Here is a 26,379-nt window from a genome sequence, read left to right as displayed (position 1 = left end):
TCACTTTTAACAGAACATACTAAGAAATCACATTTTTAAAATAATAGAGAGAATACTGGCACTTTCTATAAAGTAATTATTTTTTAAGTTTTTAAAGTTGAATATTCTCAAGAGCCATAAGGATTAGAAATCTTAAGCATAGGGGCATCTAGGTGGCGTAGTGGATAGAGCACCGGCCCTGGAGTCAGGAGTACCTGAGTTCAAATCCAGCCTCAGACACTTAACACTTAGTAGCTGTGTGACCCTGGGCAAGTCACTTAACCCCCATTGCCTCACTTAAAAAAAAAAAAAAAGAAATCTTAAGCATCCCCCCAATTTAAAAAATGATTGAATTCCAAAAGTTTACTTGGAATGTAAACAATGCAGTGGTTAAGTTCACCCAACCTATTTTAACTCATTGTGTAACTGAACTAGATAGATCACTGCTCTGGTAGTACTAGTGAATCCATCAGATCTAACATTGTTATCTATAGAAAAAAATTGAAATATTTGAAACTCAGGAAATCCTCCACTCAGTTGGCAGGGGTGAAATCCTATAAACCATAAAAGGTATACAAGTCACTTAATGTTTCTAGTAGGAAATAGTTCAGGTCTTCAGCAATGATAAAAGGGAAGAAAATAGTTCCAAGTTCCAACAGTAGCTTCCCCTAGGAATGATGGTAGGAAGAGACAGGCAACTATTCTTAAGTGTGAATACTCCATCCACCAACCCAGCAACAAAGATAGTAACCCTTCCACAACTTAGCAGTTTAATTTTTAATGTTTGGCTGTTGTTGAGTTGATGTGACAACCCCCCAACCCCTACCCCCCAAATTACCTGGTGGTTAGCATGAGGCTCATTTTACATGACCGGTGCTTTTCTTACAAAGACTCCATTATATTAAATTTTAATAAAATACGTGTAGCTCCAATAAATTACCTGTGGCTAAGAAGAGATCCCATTCCAAACTACCAAGCCCTCCTGAAGCTGTTACATGCCTGAGAACTCTGAACATGCCATACTTCCAGAAAAACTGTAATAGTTCTAATAAAAAAAGTAGGTTCCACCTACCAAGCTTTGAAAACTGACTCTAAAATAGCTATGTGCCAGAGATCAGCCCGTGGACAGGGAACTTTAAAAAAAAAAAAAAAAGGCAGAAACTTCCTAGCCTATAGAATAACATCCCAGAAATGATACTGTCTGGTTTACTAGACTATTGCTCCTAGAACATTAAAGTAATGTTACAGAATTTAGTGCTGGATAGCTCTAAAAATCATTTAGTACTAACTTCTCATTTTGCAGATGAGTGAAATGAGGACCTAGAGGTTCAGGTCTCCATACAACTCATTTTTCCTTTGTGCTTCAATAGGATGAGAAACTAAGGATCTTGCATCAGATGTTTAAAACGACACTTTTGATGCCCTCTAGCAAAGAACTTACTAAAGGATCAGGAAAATGACAGGTATAAACCTTGAAAAACCATAAAGAAAAATAAATATTCTGTCAAACCACACCACTATTTGGTAAATCACTAAAATGAGCAATATTCACTCTGGAAATTGATTCTTGAAAGTTGAAAGAAGCTAAAAAGTAGGACTCACACACAGCATCAAAAATGAAATGCCTGGGGCAGCTAGGTGGCACAGTAGATAGAGCACCGGCCCTGGAATCAGGAGTACCTGAGTTCAAATTCGGCCTTAGACACTTAACACTTACTAGCTGTGTGACCCTGGGCAAGTCAACCCCAATTGCCTCACTAAAAAAATAAATAAAAAAAATGAAATGCCCTCTATTCACTTTTCAACTCTGCTTACCTGTAGCAGAATCAAACCCAAAGCTTACCTCTAGCCATTAAAAAAACAAAAACAAAACAAAACAAGTTCTTTTTAGTTGAATAAGAATTTAAACTACCCTTAAAATTTGTTAACTGCCAGGGTTGAGCAAGATCAGTAAAAGAATCAGAAGGATTCTCAGCTTGCTCTTTCTTCCAAATATTCTCTCTGCTTACAGAATTGAGATAATTTTCATTCCTCCCAATGTAAAACTGCAACAAACATTGCAAAGAACATTTTGAATTTTTTAAAACCATGCTTACCATTGCATTAAGCTGAGAATTGCTTGCTTGAGTAATGCCAAGTATGTTGTTGGTATGCATCACTTCCACTGAAAAACTGGGCAACCAACTAGCAATTCGGGAACCTAAAGGCAGATAGGAACATGTAAGCGTGATAATCCAGAAATTTTTAAAATTCTCTCCTAATGGCAGAAGATGCAATGTCCTTCATTTCACCTTCAGTCCTTATTGAACTTGTTTTTTCACTATACCCAACAAGGGTTTTTATTAAGGGATGAGGAATCTCTTGAGCAAATTATAGTACTCCCCTCTCAATCTAATACCTGCCTTATCCTTTTATTCTTTTTTTTTCTTTTTTTAAATTCATAAAGTATTTTATTAAAGTATTTTATTTTTTTTCCATTACATGTAAAGATAGTTCTCAACCTTTGTTTATACAAGCTTTACAATTTCAGATTTTTCTCCCTCCCTCCCCTCCCTCCCCCCTCCCCTAGACAGCAGGTAATCTGACATAGGTTATATATATATATACACACACACACACACACACACATAATAACATTAATCCTATTTCTGCATTAGTCATGTTATAAGAGAAAAAAAATCAGAGCAATGATGGAAAACCTCAAAATAGAAGAAAAACAACAGCATCAAAAACAAAAGAAATAGTATGGTTCAATCAGCATCTATACTTCACAGTTCTTTTTTTTCCCTGGATTTGGAGATCCTCTTCCAGTTCCCTGGAACTCTTCTGTGCCATTGCATTGGTGAAAAGAATATAGTCCATCATAGTAGATCAACACTCAATGTTGATGTTACTGTGTACAATGTTCTTCTAGTTCTGCTCATCTCACTCATCATCAGCCCACGCAAGACCCACCAGGTTTCTCTGAACTCCTCCTGCTCATCGTTTCTTATAGCACAATAGTATTCCATTGTATTCATATACCACAACTTGTCCAGCCATTCCCCAATTGATGGGCACCCCCTCAACTTCCAATTCTTTGCCACCACGTAAAGAGCAGCTATAAATATTTTTGTACATGTGGGTCCCTTTCCCCCTTCCATGATCTCTTTGGGAAAAAGACCCAAAAGTGGTATTGCTGGGTCAAAGGGTATGCACAGCTTTATTGCCCTTTGGGCATAATTCCAAATTGCTCTCCAGAATGGTTGGATCAGTTCACAGCTCCACCAACAATGGATTAGTGTTCCAATTTTCCCACAGCTTCTCCAACATTTATTATTTTCCTTTTTTGTCACTTTAGCCAATCTGATAGGTGTCAGGTGGTACCTCGGAGTTGTTTTTATTTGCATCTCTCTAATCATTAGAGATTTAGAGCATTTTTTCATATGGGAATAGATAGCTTTGGTTTCTTCATCAGAAAACTGCCTGTTCATATCCTTTGACCATTTCTCAATTGGGGAATGACTTGGGTTCTTAAAAATTTGATTTAGTTCCCTATATATTTTACAGATGAGGCCTTTATCAGAAGTACTGGCCTCAAAAATTGTTTTCCAGCTTTCTGCCTCCCTTCTAATTTTGGATGCATTGCTTCTGTTTGTACAAAAATTTTTTTGACTTAATGTAATCAAAATCATCCACTTTGCATTTTATAATATACTTTATCTCTTGTTTGGTCAAAAGCTGTTTTCCTTTCCAAAGATCTGATAGGTAGACTATTCCTTTCTCTCCTAATTTACCTATGGTATCACCTCTTATGTCTAAATCGTGTATCCATTTTGACCTTATTTTAGTATAAGGTGTAAGATGTTGGCCTATGCCTAATTTCTGCCATACTATCTTCCAGTTTTCCCAGCAGTTTTTGTCAAATACTGGGTTCCTATCCCAGAAGCTGGAGTCTTTGGGTTTATCAAACACTACATTACTAGTGTCATTTACTACTGCATTTCCTGAGCCTAGCCTATTCCATTGATCTACCACTCTATTTTTTAGCCAGTACCAGATAGTTTTGATGACTGCCGCTTTATAGTAGAGCTCCAGGTTTGGTACCACTAACCCACCTTCCTGTGAATTTTTTTCATTATTTCCCTGGATATTCTTGATTTTTTGTTTTTCCAGATGAATTTTGTTATTATTCTTTCTAGCTCTATAAAATAATTTTTAGGTAGTCTGATTGGTATGGCACTGAATAAGTAAATTAATTTAGGCAGTATTGTCATTTTTACTATATTAGCTCTGCCTATCCATGAGCAATTGATATCTTTCCAATTATTTAGATCTGATTTGATTTGTGTGAAGAGTGTTTGGTAGTTGTGTTCATAGAGTTTCTGGGTTTGTCTTGGCAAGTAGACTCCCAAGTATTTTATATTATCTACTGTTACTTTAAATGGAATTTCTCTTTCTATCTCTTGCTGCTGGACTTTGTTGGTCATGTATAGAAATGCTGATGATTTATGTGGATTTATTTTATATTATCCTTTTATTCTTAAAAAACCTTTTTAGAGGTAGTGACAAATGAGCTAACCAGTTGTATCCACAGGGCCAACCCATTCAAGGGAAGAGCAATGGCTGGTTTGGACAACCAAGCTAGTTTGTGGTTGTTTAATAGACGAGTGCATGCCTAATTTGCTCTCTTCTGGGCAACCTGGATTTAAAGCTCAGGATAATCATGTTACAGGAATGCATGTACATATCCGTACACATCACAATGCCCTTATGGTCTTGAGTTATTCGAGGAGCTGCCAGACTTCCCGATTCATATCTGGAAACCAATTTGTCATCTTGGCAGTAGCTTCTGTATAAAGGTCAGGGTGATCTGGTCTTTCACAGGTACTACGGGACCAGTTTCCCATCCCTACCCTAATCCAGCCTCCAAACAGAGTTAAAACTGCCCTTAAGTCACCCAGCCTCTCTAGTTTTGAAAAATCCTTTTCCATTTATCTACTCTCTCCTGAGTTCCAATTATGCTGTCCCACAGGCATTCTCAAACCCAGTCATTAGCTTGACACCCCCCTCCCCAACCACTATTTTTGTAGTGAGTCTCATTATACCTTGGAGGGATCTTCAACTCTTAATCCTCCCTAACCCCTCATAATCAATCACCTGACAAATCTTTTGGGTTGTCTCCACATCTCTCAAAGTGGCTGCCCTCTTTCCATTCATTCATATGGCTTTCACTCTAGTCAGGCCCCTAGGAGCTTTCACATAGACTATTAAAATAACCTAACTGGCCTCCTTGCCACCATTCTCTCTCACTCTCCCAATTCACAGAAGTCACAGAACTTAATTCTTTTAAAAACTTAAGCCCATGCGGGTTTTGAACACTCCCATTGTCTCCTAAATCTGAATTCCTTACCTTTGTAACTCCACCCTTTACCTACATTCTAGAAACTAGACTAAAGGCCTAGCTTTTGTCTTAAAAGTGAAGGGTGGAGGGCAGCTAGGTGGCACAGTGGATAAAGCATGGGCTCTGGAGTCAGGAGTACCTGAGTTCAAATCCGACCTCAGACACCTGACACTTACTAGCTGTGTGACCCTGGGCAAGTCACTTAACCCCCATTGCCCCGCAAAAAAATAAAAAAATTTTTAAAAATTAAATTAAATTTAAATTAGTGAAGGGTGGGGGCAGCTAGGTGGCTCAGTGGATAGAGTACCCGCCCTGGAGTCAGGAGTACCAGAGTTCAAATCCGGCCTCAGGCACTTAACACTTACTAGCAAGTCACTTAACCCCAACTGCCTCACTAAAAAAACAAAAAAAACCCAACCAAACAAAAAAAAGTGAAGGGTGGAGTTACAAAGGTAAGGAGTTTGCTTGTTGAATGAAAATTCAAGATCTAGCCATTTCCAAAAATAGTCATTTTTGGTTTTCTTTATAGAGATACCATGGATGAAAAATCTGGATCTGGAGTAAAAGAACCCAGATTCAAATCCTGACTATGCCTTTTACAACCCATGTTACTTTGGACAAGTCACTTAACCTTTTTGGGCTTTTCCTTTGTACAGTGGAAGTGATCGGACTACATGGGCTCCATGCTCCCACTAGTTCTAAATCTAGGACTACATTATGAAAACACTATCATACTATCCAAGGTTAAACAAATTCAACAGACATAAGCAAAAATCCAAGGTTCCATGATCAGACTGGTTGGTTAGGCTTAAGGATTTGGAGGGGATCTCAGATGGTTATGAAAACTACAAAATTTACTGAGAACTGATTCCCCACCCAGTCCCCTCTTTCCCAGACAAATAAATTACCTGGGGCTGGGCTGATTGTCTTTGCCATTTCCAGACCTTTTTTTTTTTTTTTTTTAGGGCAATGATGGTGGAGCTACTTGCCCAGGGTCACACAGCTAGTGTCAAGTGTCTGAGGCCAAATTTGAACTCAGGTCCTCCTGAATCCAGGGCCAGTGTTTATCGACTCCACCTAGCTGCCCCCATTTCCAGACTCTTGATGGACTTATGGACCTTCCCCCAAGTAATTTATCCCCTCCCAATGCTCCCTACCTTACTCCCTGGACTTTATGTTATTATGTAAAAAGGGTCCACCTACATTAAGTAGTTTCTATTCAGAGTCAGTAACGCCTATACTTAACTTAGGAACAGTTCTATTATTTCTTTTGTTAAAGGTTCATTTACATTAAGTAGCTACATGTCACTCTGGAGCAATCTTTTGGTTCCCTTTTTGTTCTGTTACCCCATAAAAAACCCTGTCCTCTGTTCCCATCTTTCAGCATTCCTAGTTTCCAAGCTTTGCGATACCACCAGCTATAGTTCCTCTGCCCCGATTAAAAACCTTATTTTCGGGGCAGCTGGGTGGCGCAGTGGATAGAGCACTGGCCCTGGATTCAGGAGGACCTGAGTTCGGATCCAGCCTTGACACTTGCTGGCTGTGTGACCCTGGGCAAGTTACTTAACCCCAATTGCCTCACTAAAAAAAAAACAAAAACAAAACCTTATTTTCTCCTATATTGATTGTTTCCTTAATTTCCAGGTTAACGGTTAAAAACAACCAACCATCAAAGTGGAAAAAGTGGTTATGCTGGTTTAGTCGAGGTCTGCCTTCAGCTGCTGCAACAGGCACCAAATTCTCATCCAAGTTCTCCCCTTGCTGGTCTTCTCTGTTTCGATTATTGTCAGCAATATTCAGAGACATTCTGCAGGTAGGACAGGAGGTATCCTGTTCAAGCCAGGAGCGGAGGCAGGAGCTAAAGAAAAATTCAAATGTGAGAAAAATTACTATGCTCAATTCCTCTTAGGAATGCCTTCCATTATCCAATATGACACCTGTGTAAAAAGGAAGGAACATCACTGGTCAGCTTCAGTAAATGTTATTTTATGGGGGAAAAATTAAAGTCAGCATAAAGCTGATGTAAACATTTACATCATTCAAATATTCTGTAAGAACTATACTGGGGGGGGGGGTGGGGGGTGGGGAAGAGGCAGCTAGGTGACACAGTGGATAGAGCACCGGCCCTGGATTCAGGAGTACCTGAGTTCAAACACTTACTAGCTATGTGACCCTGGGCAAGTCACTTAACACCAATTGCCTCACCAAAAAAAAAAAAGAACTATACTGGGGATAAGCAAAATAATCCACTTACTTGTATTTTTTATTCATACCTGAACCTGACAGCCCTTCCAGGATAAGCTTCTATCTGATCTCATCAGCAAGCAAACTTCCCCAGTTTCTTCTCCCCCGAGGGCTGGAGGACTAAACTCTTCCTAATGCCTCCTATGGAGGGCACCACACAAAAATCTGTGCTGTCCTGTCCCCTACCTCTCTCCACTTTCCAGCCTACTTGTGTGTTGTCTCTCCCATTAGCTTATAAACTCCTTGAAGGCAGTTTAATTAATTTGTTTAATAGTATCCCCAATGCCTCATATTAGGAACTTAATGGTTTTTTTTTTTGTATTGGGGAAATTGGAGTTCACACCTTAGTTGATTTCTTGTTCCCTTCAAGGATCAGCTCAAGTGTTATCCTATAAGAGGCCTTTTCTGATTTATTCGGTTGTCTGTATACCCTAATTGTAGAATTTGCGTAGCATTTATCTTGGACACATTTTGGATTTACTTATCTGGTGTAAGTTCTTTGAGGGCAGGAGACTTTTTTTGTTTGTCTTGTAGCTGCATTTATTAGAGCGACAGAGTAGCTGACAAAAATTCTCCTGAAATTAACTTGAAATCCTCCCTAAACCCATCCCAATCTATCTTCTTCAAATATTTCATATTATTTTTTTTTCACTAACTACTCCACATTCCAGTCAAACTGCCTTACTAGCTATTATTCAAAACAGACATTCTATTCAATCTGTCTCCTATACTTTCAGTGCATTCTCCCACATCTGTCTTAGAATCACAGGATCACACAGATTTCAGATCGAAGAGATTATCTGGCTCAACCCTCTCATTTTTCAGATGAGGAAACTGAAGCCAAGAGGTTAGATGACTTGCCTACCAAAATCAGTTAGTAAGTGGCTAAAATAAGATTTGAAATCAGACCTTTTGGTTCCAAATCCAATCCTCTTTCTACCATACAAAGCTCAGCTTAGGCACGGCTTCTTACAGAAAACTTTCTACTCCTACCAGTCTGTTGTCTTTACACTCTCCATAGTCACCAATGATCCTTAACTGACAAATCTAAAGGGCTTTTTTCAGTACCCACCCTCCTTGACCCCGGTAGCTTTGGGTACACTTGTTCACTTCAACTTACAGGATGCTGTCTCCCTTGCCTAGGCTTTGTAGACAATTTACTGTCCTGGTCATGTTCTTTTGGAGTTTTTCCTGGGTCCTCATCATATATGTTATTTATTTATTTATTTTTGCGTAAGGCAATGAGGGTTAAGTGACTTGCCCAGGGTCTCACAGCTAGTAAGTGTCAAGTGTCTAAGGCTGTATTTGAACTCAGGTCCTCCTGAATTCAGGGCCAGTGCCCTATCCACTGTGCCACCTAGCTGCCCCCATCTTTTAATATATTTATTCATCTTCATGCTTGTCCTTGAACTTTTCTTCTTCTCTCATTTTATCCTGACAATTTCATTCATTTCTATTTCAACTACTCACCACTTCCTTGCAGATGACTTACAAATTTCAAAGCTTTATCTTTCTTCTGAAACCTAGACCAACATCTCCAAGAACTAAGAGGTCATTTTTACTTCAAATCAGTACTTGGATTTTGCGCTATGCATTGTTAAAGAATCAAAGAAAACTTTGTTGTTAAGTACTCCACCTGATCCTCAATAACGTAGAGAAATATTCGGTTCTGGGGATTTTTTTGGCTTATTTTCTCTGCAAGGCAAATAATCTCTGGACTGGAAAGCACCAAACAACAAAAAAACAGCTAATGGGGAGTTCATACCCAAATAAGAAGATAACAGAACATGTATCTGTCTTTGATGAATTCAAACAACCAGCTCCTGATAAACAACTATATCTTCAAGTACTCAAAGAACTGACAGATGTAACAGTTAATCTTTTACTAATAATATATGAAAAACTGTGGCATTACTAAAGTAATATTGCCCAGAATACAGAGAAACACAAAAAGCCTTCAGGGACAACTGCAAGCTGCATCTGCTGAGATTTATCTTATTTAAAGTCCACCAAATAGGATGCCCCTCCCAGGTTAAACTCATCACCTCTAATCTTATCACCACATCACTAAATCAAGTCTTGCTTGAAACCACCTGATTGAGGGTAGAGTTTCAAATGAGCAGGGTAGGGGTGGAGGGTGGCCTCTCCTTCTCAATGCTTTCATTTAGAGAGTAAAAGTTAGATTGTATCTATTTCTCCGACTGGTTTCAACTCCACAGAACAAGATACTACCTCACTGGGTACCTCCAGGGTCTTTCCCTCCCCCCGCAAAAAAATCCTACCCTCCCCTTTTTATGCCTGTTATCTAGCCCCATTAGATTGTAAGGCCCCAGGGGAAAAGGACTATCTTTTCTGTGGTATCTTTAATGCTTAGCAAAGTGCCCAACACAGAGCAGGTGCTTAATAAATGTTTATTGGATTATTGGACTGTATTTATATTCTGTGTTGGGCCTGACTCTGGTCAGTCCCCTGCTGATTCATGCACCTTAATGGAAAAGAATGAGACAATTGTAGGTCTTTTAATAGCTAACAAGAATTTTCCCTCCAACCTATTATTCTTCCTTACTATCAGCCTCTCTTTTTACCCTATCCCTCCACACTTTAGTAAACTTCTAACTATTACCTCCCTAATCCACATCCTTGTGAAGAACCCCGTTCTTATATTTCCCTTTACCCTATTTCTTATTCTACCTCTAAAAGTCCCTTCCTTATCCTCTCTCTATCCTCCCAAATCTGTCCCCTCATCCCTATTTCTTTATTAAGTTTAGAAGACTTTGAAACCCTTTTTTAACACATACACACACACACACACACACACACACACATATGTGTTACCTATTTTCATCTTTGTTAGCGGTATAGTCACCCTTTTCATTTTAATACTAGTAATTCGGTTTTCCTTTTTAAAAATTGTATTAACCAATGGTTTATCTATTTTATTTTTTTCATAAAACCAACTCCTGGGGCAGCAAGGTGGTGAAGTGGATAAAGCACGGATCTGGAGGACCTCAGTTCAAATCCAGGCTCAGACACTTGACACTAGCTGTGTGAACCTGGGCAAGTCACTTAACTCCCATTGCCCTCCTCAAAACAAAAAATCCCTCCTAGTTTCATTTATTAAATATTCAATGGATTTTTATACTCAGTTTTATTAATCTACCTTTAATTTTTAGGATCTCCAACTTAGTATTTAATTGGGGATTTTTAGTTTGTCCTTTTCTAGTTTTTTAAATTGCATATGCAATTCACTGGTCTGCTCTCTTTTATTGATGTAAGCTTTTGCTGCATCCCTGAGGTTTTGAGATATTCTCATTTTTGTCATTATCTTTAAAGGAACTATTGTTTCTATGTTTTGTTCTTTAACCCATGCATTCTTTAAGATTAGGTTAGTCTATGAGTTTTTCTTTTCTTTTTCTTACTTGCCCAGGGTCACACAGCTAGTAAGTGTTAAGTATCTGAGGCCGGATTTGAACTCAGGTACTCCTGATTCCAGGGTCGGTGATCTATCCACTGCACCACCTAGCTGCCCCTATGAGTTTTTAATATATGTTTCTGTAGTCCCTTATGCATTATGATCTGAAAAGCATGCTTTTAATATTTCTGCTTTTAACTATAAAATTTTTATGCCCTCATGTGGTCAATCTTTGTAAAGATAGTACATACCAATAAGAAAAAGGTTATTCCTTTCGATTCTCATTCAAGTATCTCCAGATAGCTTATCTAAAATTTTATTCCTTGACTTTTTTTATTTTTTGATCAGACTAATCTAGTTCTGAGAAGGGAAGATTAAAGTTCCCCACTATTATAGTACTACTATCTATTTCTACCAGTAATTCATTTGAGTTTTCTTTTAAAAAATTAGATGCATTTGGTGCATAAGATTTAATATTGATATGGCTTCATTATCTCTGGTGTCTTTTATCAAAATGTAGTTACCCTGATAAGCTCTTTTAAATAAATCTATTTAGCTTTTTGGGTGGGGAAGGGCAATGAGGAGTAAGTGACTTTAATTGAACAGAAACTGGGGGGGGCAGAGAATGGGACACCCCCTTTTCTAATTTCAAGGAATTGAACTTTTTTGCTCTTTCCCCTCCCAAGTTGGAAAGTCCTTAATCTTTCCCCCAATTGGATATTAGATGACCTAATCTTGTATCTTGGTTTGCACCCTGTTGTTTTCTTTTAATCAATTGGTCTTATTTGAATAATTATTTTTAACGCATAAAAATCTTTCTCCCCCTGTATTCAGAGTCCAATGCCAAAGCTGAGGAGGCATGGTCCCAATTTGTTATACAATTGGCATCCATTACTTCATAAACTGATAGGCTCAGAATCTCAAAAAACAAAACCAAGAGACTTACTTAGTCATAGCAAAAGAAAATTCAACAAAGACATACACCAAGGACCCCAGAAAGAAATCCCTTTGCCTAAGTTGCCCATTGTGGTCCAGCAGCAAAGTACCAAAACTATTGGGTATTCAAGCAACCAGAAGTGATGTCAATAGCTTAATCTTTAAGTCTTCTGAGCCAACTAAATTTCAAGGATGTTTTTAATACCTTCTAAGGAAAAAGTAACCACACTTGTAATGGGGCAATAGTTAATATTGCTCACACCACAAGTATATGTACAAGACTTTTAAAAAAGATCAAAATAATGTAAAGAAAAAGAATACTAAGAAGGAAGTGGAACTAGGAATAAGGGTAATGGGTTAATTTTGGTCCTAGGGAACAGATAATGAAACATTATCTATCAATGGTCAGTCATGATCACCATTTAACTGTTTTCCTTTGTTGCAATGTAAGGTTTATATGAGTATGGGGAGAAGAATATATCCAGAAATGACTGTGATATAAAAAGGCATCAATAAAGATATTTTGGGAGGGGGAAGGAAGGGGGCAAATAACAAGAAGGACGTGGTGATTACAAAGACCTAGCATGGCTTCATCAAGAACAGGTTGTTGTTTGTCTTTCATTCTCAAAGAGGACCCTGACATTGGGAGGTGATGTCACTTAAATTGCATTTAAGTGAGGCAGGGCTATGCAAAGTCACCAGCATCACTCTCTCCTCCAGAGTCATCTGGGTCCAGTGGCAAGATATACATTAAGATCACTGGAGATGACCAGATGTTTGAGGCCCAGGGTCACACAGCTAGTAAGTGTTTGCTGTGGGATTTAAACTCTGGTCCTCCTGACTTCAGGGCCAGTGCTGCACCACCTAGCTGCCCCACAAGAACAGGTAATGGCTAACTAAATAAATGTATTTCCTTTTTAAAATGAGTTATTAGGAACATATTAGGGAATATGAGGAAAATCCTGTAGATGTATTTTTAGCTAGATTTTAGCAAAGCATTTGTCAAGTATCTCATACTATGGAAAAGTATCTCACGTTAGTGGAAACGATGGAGAGATATAGGTAAGATAACATTAAAATTTGATGGATTTGAAACAGATTGAATGATTGTCACCAAGCAGTACTCATAAATGATTCAATGCTAACTTCAAAGATCTGTGCATTGCCCACTACTGTCTATTTTATTTATGAGTTGGATAAAGGCATAGATGGAACACTTCTCAAATTTGCAGATGAAGCAAAGCTGGGAGGGACAGGCTAACAAACAGAATTACAAGAGAGTCCAAAAAGATCTCAAGTCCAGATGTTAAGTCAAAAACATTTATCAAGCACCTTCTATGTGCCAGGCACTATGCTAAGAGTTGGGGATACAAAGAGAGAAAAAACATTCCCTACTCTCAGGGAGCTCAAAATCTAATGGGGGAAGAACAGCCTAATGTAGTAACTCCATTGTTATTATAGACATGTGGAAAAATAAATTTCCTTTTTTGGTCTGTTTTCTATTATTCTCTTTCTAGTCTCCAGATGCTTTTTAAATAACCCATCTTACTTGGATTGGATCCCATACAAACAAGGTTTTATGATGGAGAAGCAGTGTGTAAAGGATGTCAACTAAGAAAAAAGAGAATACTGGTGGTCACAAGGCAAGAAGGAAGAGGAAATAATGAACAACCCAAGTGCTCGATTGGACTAGAAGTATCTAAGATCTTTTCCAAATCCACAATTCTATGTTGCTAAAAAATCTTTCCTTTGCCCTTAGGTGTAATGTTTTCTAACTTCTCAGATTACCTCGTTATTTTCTCAATAGCAAGAGAGGAGAGGAAAAGACCAAAAATACTGAGACTCATCTCCCTCCCCCCATGGTGAACCTTCACACTTGAACACAACTGTCACATCTCTCCTAAGTCTTCACTTCTCTAGTTTAAATATGCCTAGTTCTTGCCATTGAACCTCACATGGGACAGTCTCTAGCTCTAAGACACAAAGCACTGATAGAGATAGAGATAGAGAAAGCTTTCAAGCATGTTCTAGGCAGGACTGAACCTAAACTATTCAAGGCAGATGTCTATTTCCAAGGTGAGCCATTTCTTTACTCCACTAACAACTGAGTTTATCTTCTGGGCTATTTAGAAATCTTGATCCTAACCCACCTCAATTCATTAAGTATGCATTTGTTTATACACTTTGTATTACTTCAAGAAAGTTCATTGAGAGTTTGAATACCATGGTGAAAAGAAACTTATTATTCAATAAAAATAAAGTGCTATACCTGGGGTCATAACTAGAAAAGGTAGTGAAAGCAATTGCCCTGAATCACCCTCTAACAGTGATGCTGGGATATTTGGGAATGTGTAAAGGGAAAAGTTTGAGGGGGGGTTGAACAGATTCCCCGATCTACACATACTTCCTGAAAGATCCCCCCTCTACCCCCCATCAGAGAGTACTCTAAGTATAGAAATTCCAGGTCTATTAACTATACATATTTCCATATCTCTCAGCGTTTTTCTCTGCAAAATGAAGTAGCTATACTCAATTATTTCTAGAAGTCCCTTTAAGCTCCAATATTTGGTATTTTTCATTACACTCATACTTGTGAAAGAGATGTCCACAGGGTAGTTTCCTTGCAGACTGCATGGAGTCCCAGCAGATGGCACAGTCATCGTTATTGACAGCTAGTTCTTCAGGAGTTGCAACTGCAAACCTGTAACAAAAACAAAAAATAGAATGAAAAAATAAACAAGCAAAGTCAATGTTGCTCTTCTAAAGCACTACAGTAATTCAAAGTACTTAATCAGCATTATTCAACCCTTAATAATATTACAGCTGTTACTTTCATTTACAAGGAATATTCATAGAGCTTCCCCACAAGAACTGTGAGAAATACACAGGCCAAGTTTAACCATCCCCATTTTACAGAAATGGAACCAAAAGCCTAAGGAGGTCACAGATTTGTTACACAGCCAGTAAGTGGATAAGCCAGAGCCTGAAAGGAGGGGCTTTTGATTTCAAGTCAAGAGTACTTTCATTGCATTATGATGCCCCACCCTAAGTAGGTGACAGGAAGCAGAAAATCCCAACAAAATTTAAACAAAAATAATTCATGTTCACTTTCTTCTATATCCTACTCAAGCTTGAGAAAAATATAATCATAAACTTAATCTTATTAAGATTCATATTTACTGTTGGTAAAGTTTAGATTTCTAGCTCAGGACAGAAGGGAAATTTAAAGTCCTCAAAGACTGAAAAAAACAGATAAACAATCACAGCAAAAATATCTGGGTTAACTTGTGTTCACAGTTATCTAGGCTTGCAATGCTCTTCCCTTCATGCCTGCCTAATGAAATACTACTTATTTTTTAAGACCTAAGTCATGTGCCACCTATCCCATAAAGAGAAGGCCCTAAGCTAAGTAGTCATTAATAGACTCATAAACTGATTTAAAAGAGTTTCTATTTTATCCAAGAGACAATAGAGATCTAGCGAAAAGTCTTGAGCAGGGTTGTTGCATGGTCAGATTTAGGACCATCTCAGCAGTAGTTTGATGAAAGTAGGCACTTAATATTTGTTAACTGCATATAATTCTCCTAAGAACATAATATAGTAATAATTTTTTTAAAAACTTCTTAAGGAATTTATTGCTAACCGACATCCAATATGACTATATTTCAACACTGTTAACTTGTGCTCACTTACCTGGCTTCCATATTGCCAACTACACGTAAATAATTCTTGTGGCGACGGATTCGGCGTTGTACCTCATGGAACAGATAACGTAGTTGCATAAAGATCACCAAGCTGGCCATGGACAACCAGATGTTGCCAAACAGCTTAAAGAAAGAAGCAGGGAAAAGTAATAAAATTAATTCCTTGAAATTAATAATAGGATTCTGAAGTCATTTTGTGGCATGCTTCATGAGTCAACATGAATTTGGCATGCCATGTAACTCAATGACTTCTAGCAAATTTTATAATGTAATAGCAAATTATGTCTGAATGTTATGTTCTGGATACATCTGATTTCACTTCTAGACATCCAAGTTGGTTTTCATCTTTATTATTTGCAAATTTAACCAAAGTAAAACTTAAGCAGTTAAAACTTTTGTCAGAAATCAGCACGAAGGCTCTCTTTTTTTCACACAATGATGAAAAACTAACATTATAGGAATACAATTACTGCTAATTTGCAGAAACTAAACTGTAGTACACAGGCAATTCTATGTTCAAAAATTACCTAATGACTCTAGTTGGCAGAGATGATAAAATCTTCTGGAAATATACTGAAAGACTCATTGGACTAGACATCAGATTTATTTATTCCAGGATATTTCTTTGTATACTATGTACTTAGGGAGGGAAGACACTGAGATCACATTTTAATTATCTCTTTATCAAGTCACTACATCTCATTCCATATGTTTCATTTTAAAATTTATTAATGAGGTTGTATCCTAAATTCTGTTAGATGTTTATTCTTGTGTTACATACCAACATGTGAATATGGTGCATAAGGTCCAGGGACAACAAAGTGAGCTCCATAACAAAATCCGTATAATACACGTAAGTGCCCTTTCCTTCCCATGTCCCTTCATGATTAAGATCCCAGAGGTGGATTACATAACTGTTAAGAAGAAATAATATTTAAATCATCAGGACACATTTTTTGTTTAAACTTGATGTTCTTCCCCATTTATATAAATGTCCCATCCTGTAAACTAAAGCCATAACTAAAAAGGGGACAAGTATAGCTTTCTCTCCATGGTACCAATGTGTAGGAGGAGGGGGAGAAGGAATAAAAGGATGGTACATGCTTCATTCTTATGGCAGACAAGCATTGTGGTCTTTTACCAAACTAATCCATACCTTGGAATCCCTAGATTTCTGTCACTGGGGAGTTCCTCTCCCAAGGATTGTTGCCTTCCCAAACTCTAAACAATATCTTCATCTATCTTTCTAAGTAAAAAGACAGCTAGCTACTAACCGTAAAATCACATGAGCAGTCCTCACTGTCACAAGGAGAGACTGTAAAAAATAAAAATACACATTTTTACCTAATAAAATCCAGGAATATTCAGGAACTCACTTTAGTAATCTGATGATATAAAATAAGATATAATAAACTCAATTAAAAAGGAGTAATTTTTTCAGTATACCAAGAATATCAGTTCCTTTAATTCCCCTGTCTCCTAAAGGTCATCCATTAGTCACTAATAATTCTACCATGAAGGAAGCAGGAAGCAAATCAATTTAGTTAGCAGCCCCTGCTGAAGGCTGGGTATGTCCGATTATTAAAATAAATTATTAAGATAAGTTTTGAATTATCTGTGGATTTAATAATTCATTCATTTTGTGGTCCTTCTTTAGCAGAGAAAATAGAACAATGAAAATATTCACTATGAAGACCTCAAAGTCAGGTAAAGGACTATGTAAATAACATTCAATATCATATCCAAGTAGATACAATTCCTAATAAAATGAACTCAGACCTTCAGCCCAAAGAGAAATATTAAGCAAGGTTTTGGAAATAGTCAATTCCACCAGATGGCAGTAATGCTATCTATACCAGACCAGGGCTTCTTAAACTTTCCATTTGGGACCCCTTTTTGTCCAAGAAATTTTTACACAATTCTGGCTATGTAGGTATATAAAATAAATATACATAACCTTTTACTGTTGCCAATTTTTTTGTGACACTCATATTCAATTACGCAACCCCATATGGGGTCGCAACCCACAGTTTAAGAAGCTTTGTACTAGAGGTAATCATTTTCAAAATTCTTGGGAACCTTTCCAAGTGTTGCATGACTAAAAAACCCAGCCCTTTACAGTTTCTGAGTGAAGTTTACAGGTAACCATGAATTACAGCTTGCTAACATGAGCATACCTTAAAGGATATTTCCATTATAATGATCAGTTACAGACTCAAAGAAGAGATAAGAAAAGGTATAGCTTCCTTGCAGAGGTTGAGGGAGTACTGGCATGGAACAATATACAGGGTGTTAGACTTTTTTGATATGCTGGTTAGTTTTGCTAAACTTCCCCCCTATTTTCATTCTTTATCATAAAGGATGCAACTTTAGGAAGGGAAGGGATACTCTGGGAAATATAGGTAATAGCAAAAAATAAAAGATATTAATAGAAGTTTATTTTTAAAAATAAAGAATATTTCAATAATTCAAAAGATCTGTGATTTCATTAGTTATGCCCATTTCTACCACCTGGTCCGAATGCAATCCTTCCATACCTTAGTAGTAGTCACTCTTCATGATTTCTGTAGCCCTCCAAAAATCACATGATAGCTAATCTTCTGGAGTTGAAAAAACTCCTAAGTGTGTGTATCCCTATCTATGTATGTGCATATGTGTATATATGTATATATGTTTATGTATGCATGCACATACATCTATCTGAGGATATGAGGGTTCAATTTAACAGTTAAAAATCAATATCAAAGCCAGCAAAATAGTTGGGAAGACTTTGTAATTCAAAATTTTACTTAATCCATTTTCTATTTTTAAACAATATGAATTTAGAAAAGGCTTACTTATATTTTCTCTACCTAAAAGAGGAAAAAAAAGAATTTTAGTGAAGGATTAACAGTACTCTCTTTAGCCAAAAGAATATGAGAGAAAGAAAGAAACCTCACATCTCCTATGGTTATTTTATACTACAGAAAGTTCTATACAATAAAAACGAGTTCATTTGGACTTTTATTTATTATTATTATTATTATTATTTTTTTAAATAGACCCCATTACAATGCTGGCACCAGGGACCAAAAATAAAATTCACATTATAGGCTTTCCAAGTTGTAGTGAAAAATATGTACTCTATATTATCATATACAAAGGGGACATGATATAATCTAAAATATAACCAAATCCATACTAGAGAAAGATAGTTTTATAAAGGGGTTTTTAATATATTGCCAAAAAAAGATAGTTAAAAATTCATACTATAGTATTATCAAATAACATAACCAAAATTAGTTACACTTTTCTCTAATTGTGACCATCATATATTAGTAAAAAGTACAGAACTAATGACAAACATTATATGAAGTAGTGGATACATCTCTAAAACAAACTGATTAATATGGGAAGACTCCAAACTGCTTTTAAACAAAACAAAACTGTTTTCCTAATTATATTCAACATTCCACTTTCAATTTTATTTACTGTTTATTTTGTATTACAAAAAAATTTACTGAATAAAAGTAAACTTCAGCCCCATTCCAACAAATTCCTAATTAACTGAAGTCCATATTAATAACCTTTTGGGGTATGAGCTTTGATCCTGAGACTTCAGAATGTTTCACTTTCATAACTAAAGATGAGATTTATTTCTCTTTTAGTCTTCAAATAACATTTTTGCCTCAGACTTATGGTTTCGACAGTGTAGAAATTACCTCTGCACTGATGTAGCTCAGAAAAGATAGTCAGAAAAATACAGTCTCAGAGGGTTGCATTTGACACTGAGATTGTTAAGTGACCTTTATCCAGGGTGACACAGCTTAGTAACTTTTGGAGAGAGAACTTCAACCCAGGTTCTCTGGATGACAAAGTCAAACTTCTATCAACTAAACCATTATGTCTCTCTAAAGTAACAGACCTATATCAAATATAAAGACAAACTAAAAAGATAACTTTAAAAACAGTTAATATAAGTCATAATATAGTAAAGCTTGCTAAACTTTGAAAAATTGTTCCATAAATGTCTTAATAAAAATTTTTTTAATGTTAACCACTTCAAACTATCCTAAGGATACCCTAAGGTGAATAACTTTTCCTACTTCAAAATTAATGACCATCACTAACTTTACTATTCTTAAAGGGTAAAGATTTTAAGTGTCAATTTCCACTTTATAAATACCTGTGATCCCCTTGAAAACATACAGAGAAAAACACAAGTAAGCATATGGTATAGGCAAAATCCCACAGTGAAAGCCTCACCTCTGCAGCCATGAAGGCCAGTGTATGCATTCCATGGGTGTAGCCTGTCACACAGCAGACAACAGCTAATCCACAACAGGAGAGTAGCATAGCAATCAGAAGGGTCAGCACTCGGACATGGCTGCTCATTGGTGTGGTGGGAGAAAACGAAAGCTGGAGTAAAATAAAGACAGAGTCAAGTAATTGCTGAACTTACACCCAGGGAGGAAGAACAAAGGAAACTTGGCTTCCTTATCAAAATGAGAGTTTCCAACAGAGGAGTTTTGTCTGACTGAATGGGACAAATGCTGTAGATAAAGAGCATTGATTAACTTAACCAAAATAACAGATGATGAGAAGAATCATAGTGAGCTTTAAGGTTTGCAGAAATACTTTGCCATTCACCTCACTAGTGAGGTTGGTGCTACTGATCATCTTGCACTAAGCAGACTGCAGGACAGAATAAAATTTTGTTCTATTTGTATATATGGATTCACTATGACAAAGTTTGGAAGACTAAGTTGGAAGGCTGAAACTGGAAGCTATTCAAGTACTGGGAATATAGGAAGATGGTTAATTTAGCTAGAAAAATAAGAGACTTTATAAACTTTATTGAATTCCTCCTAAAAGACTTAGTTGAAGAGCAACTGACCATAACATTGGGTGATAAGAACAAGCTAGTTCAGAGAAATTTCAAAGACAGAATCTAAGGAAGTTGCTGATCTAAGGTTCACATTTTCATCCAAAGCTGAAGGGCAGAGCTGGGATCTAGACAGAAAATGGCCCTGCCTCACTTTTCTAGGGATCCTGGTAGCTGAAAGTGATAGTTCATTCTCAGCCTGGGGATAAGACACACACTATCAGTAACAGGCAGCTACCAAGTTGGGTTAGAAAAGTCAGCCAGAAGAGAGGTGAAACACCAAGTGCTGGAAGAGACTGATTAAAGCTTTAAACTGCAATGGAGCTAGAAGATGATGTGATGTACCTCTAAATTAGCTAATTTAAATATACTTTGCATGCAAAGATAACTCGACACTATAGTTAAACAGTTTATGCCCTTGAACTGACTCTACTAAATACTGGGGGCCAGGGAGGGGAAGGACTTAGCATAGAAGGGAAAGGGTAGAGGCTGTAAATCTCAGGGCATAATGGTCTTTGCAGGGTTTTTTGTTTTTGTTTTTTGGCGGGGCAATGAGGATTGTGACTTGCCCAGGGTCACACAGCCAGTTAAGTGTCAAGTGTCTGAGGCCGGATTTGAACTCAGGTACTCCTGAATGCAGGGCCGGTGTTTTATCCACTGTGCCACCTAGCTGCCCCCACATAATGGTCTTTGAAGAATCCCTTTCTGATCAATAGAAAAGCAGCAAGAAAACAAACAAACCCCCCACCCCAGCAAGTGACAATAAGAAGGCAGATAGGCACTTTTCTGTTTAAGGACTAATGTCTTGGGGGTAGCCAGGCTGCTCAATCCTACTCCCCATTTCAAAGCTGCCAGAATCAGAATGGTGTGATTAAGCAACAGAAAAGTCTTTTTGAAAACGTACATATTCAAACCTGTCTTTGCATAGCTGTACCATCAGATGTAGGAACACAAGCCCAGCAAACCAGAGACACCACATCACCACCTCTTCCACTGTCTGGACGTTCAGCACACCAAAAATGAAAATGAACTTGTAGAAGATAAAGTTCCAAAACTTGTCCTTTAGGTGCTAAAAAGAAAAAGTATAATAGAAAAAAGTTCATAAAAAGGATCTACCATCATGAGCACCCCACATGTCAAGAGATTGCTCCAAACCAAAAATCAGTTGCCTTGGGAAAAAATCTGCATTTAGCTACTTATCACCTTTCAACAAATAGTTTCAATATTTATTTCTTTTCTGTTTTGATGAGGCAATTGGGGTTAAGTGACTTGCCTGAGGTCACACAGCTAGTAAGTGTCAAGTGTCTGAGGACAGATTTGAACTCAGGTACTCCTGACTCCAGGGCTGGTGGTCTATCCACTGTGCCACCTAGCTGCCCCTCAATATTTATTTCTAAGAAACAGGTGGTATGATGATCGATAGTAGGAAGGAAAAAAGAGCGGAAAGGGTGACACAGGCAAAAATTATATATTAATCCTTTCTTTGACTGTTTTGAAATAACCTAGAAAATAGGCACCTATGAAAGAACTTTGCTGGCTCTGAGTTCTAATCCTGTGTTTGCTATATATCTAAACTTCTAGTTATAAGGGATAATTATATTGTTTCTCCATCTTAACTAGGACCAAAAATTCTTGGTATTTGAAACATGTTTAAAATACTTATTATATTATACTATATTTTTCTAAAATGTTAAGTTGCAGATCTATTGCTGATTTGAATTGGCAGAAGTTTCTTGATGAAATCTCAAGTCTAGACTAAAAAAAAAAGAAAGTATTTATTAGTAAAAGATGAGGAAACTAAGGTTGCAAATTTCATTTTTCAAGAAATAAATATAGGATCACTAGGTTTTCAGAATGGACTACAACAAAGTTAAGATTTATTCAGTGATACTTACTGAGGCAACATAGTATGCTGGACTGATGGAAAGTACAGTGGAATTGAATTTAGAAGACCTGTGTTTGAGTCCTGACTGCTCTACTAGCTAGCTGTGTGACCTTGCACAAATCAATATATCTCTCTGGACCTGTTTCCAAATATTTCAAATGAGAGTAGTACTTAGGGATATGCTAGTAAATGTTTAACAATTGGCTCTGCAAAAATGCAAAACATTTTGCAAATACTATTGCAAAAATGCAATACTAACATTTTTGTCCATCATTTTCTCAAATATAGACCAAAGCTTCTTAAATTGTGGGTTACAACCTCATATGGAGTTGTGTAACTGAATGTGGGATCGCAAAAATTTTGACAGTATACTGTCTGTATACTTATTTAATAAACCTATATACCAGAGGTCATATAAAAATTTCTTGGACAAAAAGGTGTTGTAAGTGGAAAAAGTTTAAAAAGCCCTGGTCTAGACAAGAAACAAATCAAGCCCTGACTTGTGTTTGCCTGTTTTAAAGGTGCAAATGCTCCTATTAAAAATTTAACAATCGGGTAGTGGCCCCGGATTCAGGAGGACCTGAGTTCAAATCTGACCTCATACACTTGACACTTACTAGCTGTGTGACTCTGGGAAAGTCATTTAACCCTCATTGCCCTGCCCCGCCCCCCCCCCCCCAATTTAACAATCAGTTCCTATAAGCAGTATGAGCTAGCTCCAGCATACCCTTAACCATACTAAATGACAAACTTGTGAGGTAGGCATAACATATATCTCCATTTTAGAGATGAGAAAAGTGAAGGCTCAGAGAGGTTTAAGTCTTGCCTATGGGCAGATGGCTAGTAAAATTGGTAGGAGGACTTGAACCCAGATCTTCCTGACTCCCAAGGTCAGCACTCTTATCTATTCAATCATACTGTCTCTTCATATTCCCTCTTAATTCACTGGTTTCAAATTCATGGGAAAACTACTTAATCTCTCTGGGTCTCATTTTCCTCATCAGTAAAAATGAGGGGGTGAAACTAATTAACATAAGTTCCTTTACACTTCTAAGTCTATGATAAAGTTCCGACAGGCTGGCCCTTTGCTTACACATAAATTTTTATTCTAAAACTTTACTGCAGACCTCAGTTTCTTCATCTTTAAAAAAGGGAACCAGACTGATATTTGAGGTCTCTTTCATTTCTAATACACTATTATTCTGTTTGATATTAATTTATCTGATTATAGACATACTTAATACTTTTATTTTCCCTTCATAAATTCCTAGAGGGTAAAGGTCACTATGACCTAATTTGTTTTGTCTAGGTCCTACCTCCTCACCCCCCCAAAAAAAACCTTTTGGTAAAACTAATTATAAAATAGGCCATATTACACAATTTATAAAATATCACATTAACATAGAACAAGGTAATGTTTTAGACAACCAACCACAGGAAGATGTTCTCCATCTCTATATGGTTCTTTTTTGTGTGTGGAGCAATGAGGGTTAAGTGACTTGCCCAGGGCCATACAACTACTAAGTGTCAAGTGTCTGAGGCCAGATTTTAACTCAGGTCCTCCTAAATCCAGGGCCAGTGCTTTTTCCACCATATGTTTCTTAATAGTTTGAAAAGCATTTGTACAAGTGAAAAATCTAAAACTACAATGTTAAATTCCAAAGGACCCATGATGAAAAATGTTATCTACTTTCTGAGAGAGAACTGATGAACTCTGAGTGTGGATCGAAATGTACTTTTTTCACTTTCTTTGTTTCTTGATTTTTACTGTTTTGGGGCTTTTGGGGGGCAAAGCAGCATGGCTAATAATGGAAATATGATCTGTATGACTTCACATGTATGATTGCTATATTGCTTGCTTTCTCAATGACTGAGGGAGGGATGGGAAGGAGAGAGAGAATATGGAGCTTAATTTTTTTTAAATGTTTAAAAATAAAAAAATTAAAATTAAAGCATAGTGTTGGATCACAAATATGCTCTTTCAGTATTCACTCTTCATAGTAGAGACTATCTCTGAAACACTCTATGGTGATGCTTCTTCTTCTTTTTAATAGTCACATTTCTTAAGAAATTCATCATTACATCCCCCAAAAGAGAAAAGACCTATTTGTACAAAAATATTTATAGCAGCTCTTTTTGTGTGGCTAAGAATTGGAAATCAAAGAAATGCCCATCAACTGGGGCTAAACAGCTAAACAAGCTGTGGTATATGATGGTGATGGAATATTATTATGCTGTAAGAAATGACAAAGTAGGAAAATTTCAGAAAGGCCTGGAAAGACTTGTATGAACTGATATATAGTGAAGTGAGCAGAACCAAGAAAACATTGTGCACAGAGACAGCAATACTGTTTGATAAAGAACTGTGAATGACTTAACTATTCTCAGCAATACATACAATGATCCAAGACAATCCCAAAGGACTAATGATGAAACATACTATCCACCTCCAAAGAAAGGACTGATACTGATTGAACAGACTGAAGCATTCTATTTTTTACTTTCTTTCATTTTTCTTTTGTTCAAGTTTTCATGTACAAAATTACTAATATGGTAATTTTTTACATAATTGCACACATATAACCCATATCTGACTGCTTAACACTTCAGGGAGGAGGAAGAGTAGGGAGAGAAGGAGGGATAAAATTTGGAACTCAAAATTATAAATAAAAATGTTTATTATTAAAAAACAAAAGAAATTAAGACTCAAATTCAAGAGAGGACAAGTAACATTTGAGGGAAGAGAAAAAGGGAGATTTAGTTGAATTTCTTCATGTATCACCCAAAAACAAAAGCAATTATCAAACATGGGTTTAACAGTGAACCAGTTTATGGTTCCATGTGAACAGCAAACTGACCTATATCTTCCTAGTTTCCTTTTAAATGTAACTAATTTCTGTAAAACAAATCAAAAGTTTTTATTGGGAGAAAATAAGTGTGTAAATGACCATTATGGTCAAACTCCTGTATGTCACTGGGCCTGCCTGGGAGGACCACTATCGTTGACACTTTAGTTTGTTGTTGTTGAGTAGTTTCAGTCATGTCCAAATCTTTGTTGACCCCATTTTGGGTTTTTTCTGGAAAAGACACTATAATGGTTTGTTGTTTCCTTTTCCATCTCATTTTACAGATAAGGAAACTGAGGCAAACAGGGTTAAGTGATTTGACCAGGATCACACAACTAGTAAGTGTCTGAGGCTGGACATGAACTCAGGAACATGAGTCTTCCTTACTCCAAGCCTGGCACTCTCTCCACTGGGCCACCTAGTCGCCTGAACTTTAGTAGTAAGTGCTAATTCTCTAATGAAAAGACTTTAGGGGGAACAAAAAAATAACCATAGTCCTGCTAGAATCCAGGCTCTGGCTCATCCTTGTCATAATCCTATTTTAGTTCTAAAATGGCAGCCCAAAAGACTCTCCAAAAGCTATCATATTTACTAAAGCTGTAATTCATAGAAGTATAGGCTTAGAACTGGAAGGGACCATAGACACTAAACAATTAGTCCCAGACCCTCGTTTTATAAATGAGGAAACTTACTTAGCCCCAAAGAAATAAAGTGCAAGTGGCAGTCAGATTTTACTGATTCAAAATCCAATACCTTTTCCACTAAAGCAAATTGCTGCTTAAACACTCCATCTTAAAAGGCACAGTGCCACACCTATAATTTAACAGTATTTACTAGTAAGCCATTGTATCTGTTTATCTGTATAGGATACAGTGTTTAACTAATGGAGTAGTAAAGTTGTTTTTTAAAGGACCATTCTGAATCCCTTTATAGAGACAAACTACTCTATTTAAACCCAGAGGATCCCTGAACTGTAGGTTAGAAGAAATACTGACAGCATATATTGCCTATATGCACTTCCTGGCAATCATAAGCAGATTCAAGACAAAGTTGTCTAATGTCTTGACAAGACAAATTGAAATTTTAAATTTGTTTTAATACAGAAAATCTTTTTTTTAACAGATTT

The 26,379-nt window shown here is 36.9% G+C and overlaps 1 protein-coding gene across 1 annotated transcript in view; it reads right to left on the bottom strand.

Annotated features, from left to right (window-relative positions):
* AMFR (autocrine motility factor receptor) overlaps positions 1-26,379 on the bottom strand; it is a 47,719-nt gene that overhangs the window by 4,933 nt on the left and 16,407 nt on the right. Inside the window, exons 3-10 of the mRNA XM_043983016.1 lie at positions 21,427-21,591; positions 19,904-20,056; positions 16,933-16,973; positions 16,440-16,572; positions 15,648-15,781; positions 14,545-14,655; positions 7,030-7,220; positions 2,076-2,179 (exon numbers count right to left, since the gene is read on the bottom strand). Of these exons, the coding sequence (XP_043838951.1) occupies positions 2,076-2,179; positions 7,030-7,220; positions 14,545-14,655; positions 15,648-15,781; positions 16,440-16,572; positions 16,933-16,973; positions 19,904-20,056; positions 21,427-21,591 (1,032 nt within the window). The remainder of the gene's footprint in view (positions 1-2,075; positions 2,180-7,029; positions 7,221-14,544; positions 14,656-15,647; positions 15,782-16,439; positions 16,573-16,932; positions 16,974-19,903; positions 20,057-21,426; positions 21,592-26,379) is intronic.

This window comes from Dromiciops gliroides, chromosome 2, assembly GCF_019393635.1.
Source record: "Dromiciops gliroides isolate mDroGli1 chromosome 2, mDroGli1.pri, whole genome shotgun sequence".
Classification (NCBI taxonomy): Eukaryota; Metazoa; Chordata; class Mammalia; order Microbiotheria; family Microbiotheriidae; genus Dromiciops; species Dromiciops gliroides.
This window is presented reverse-complemented; position numbering and strand designations above follow the sequence as displayed.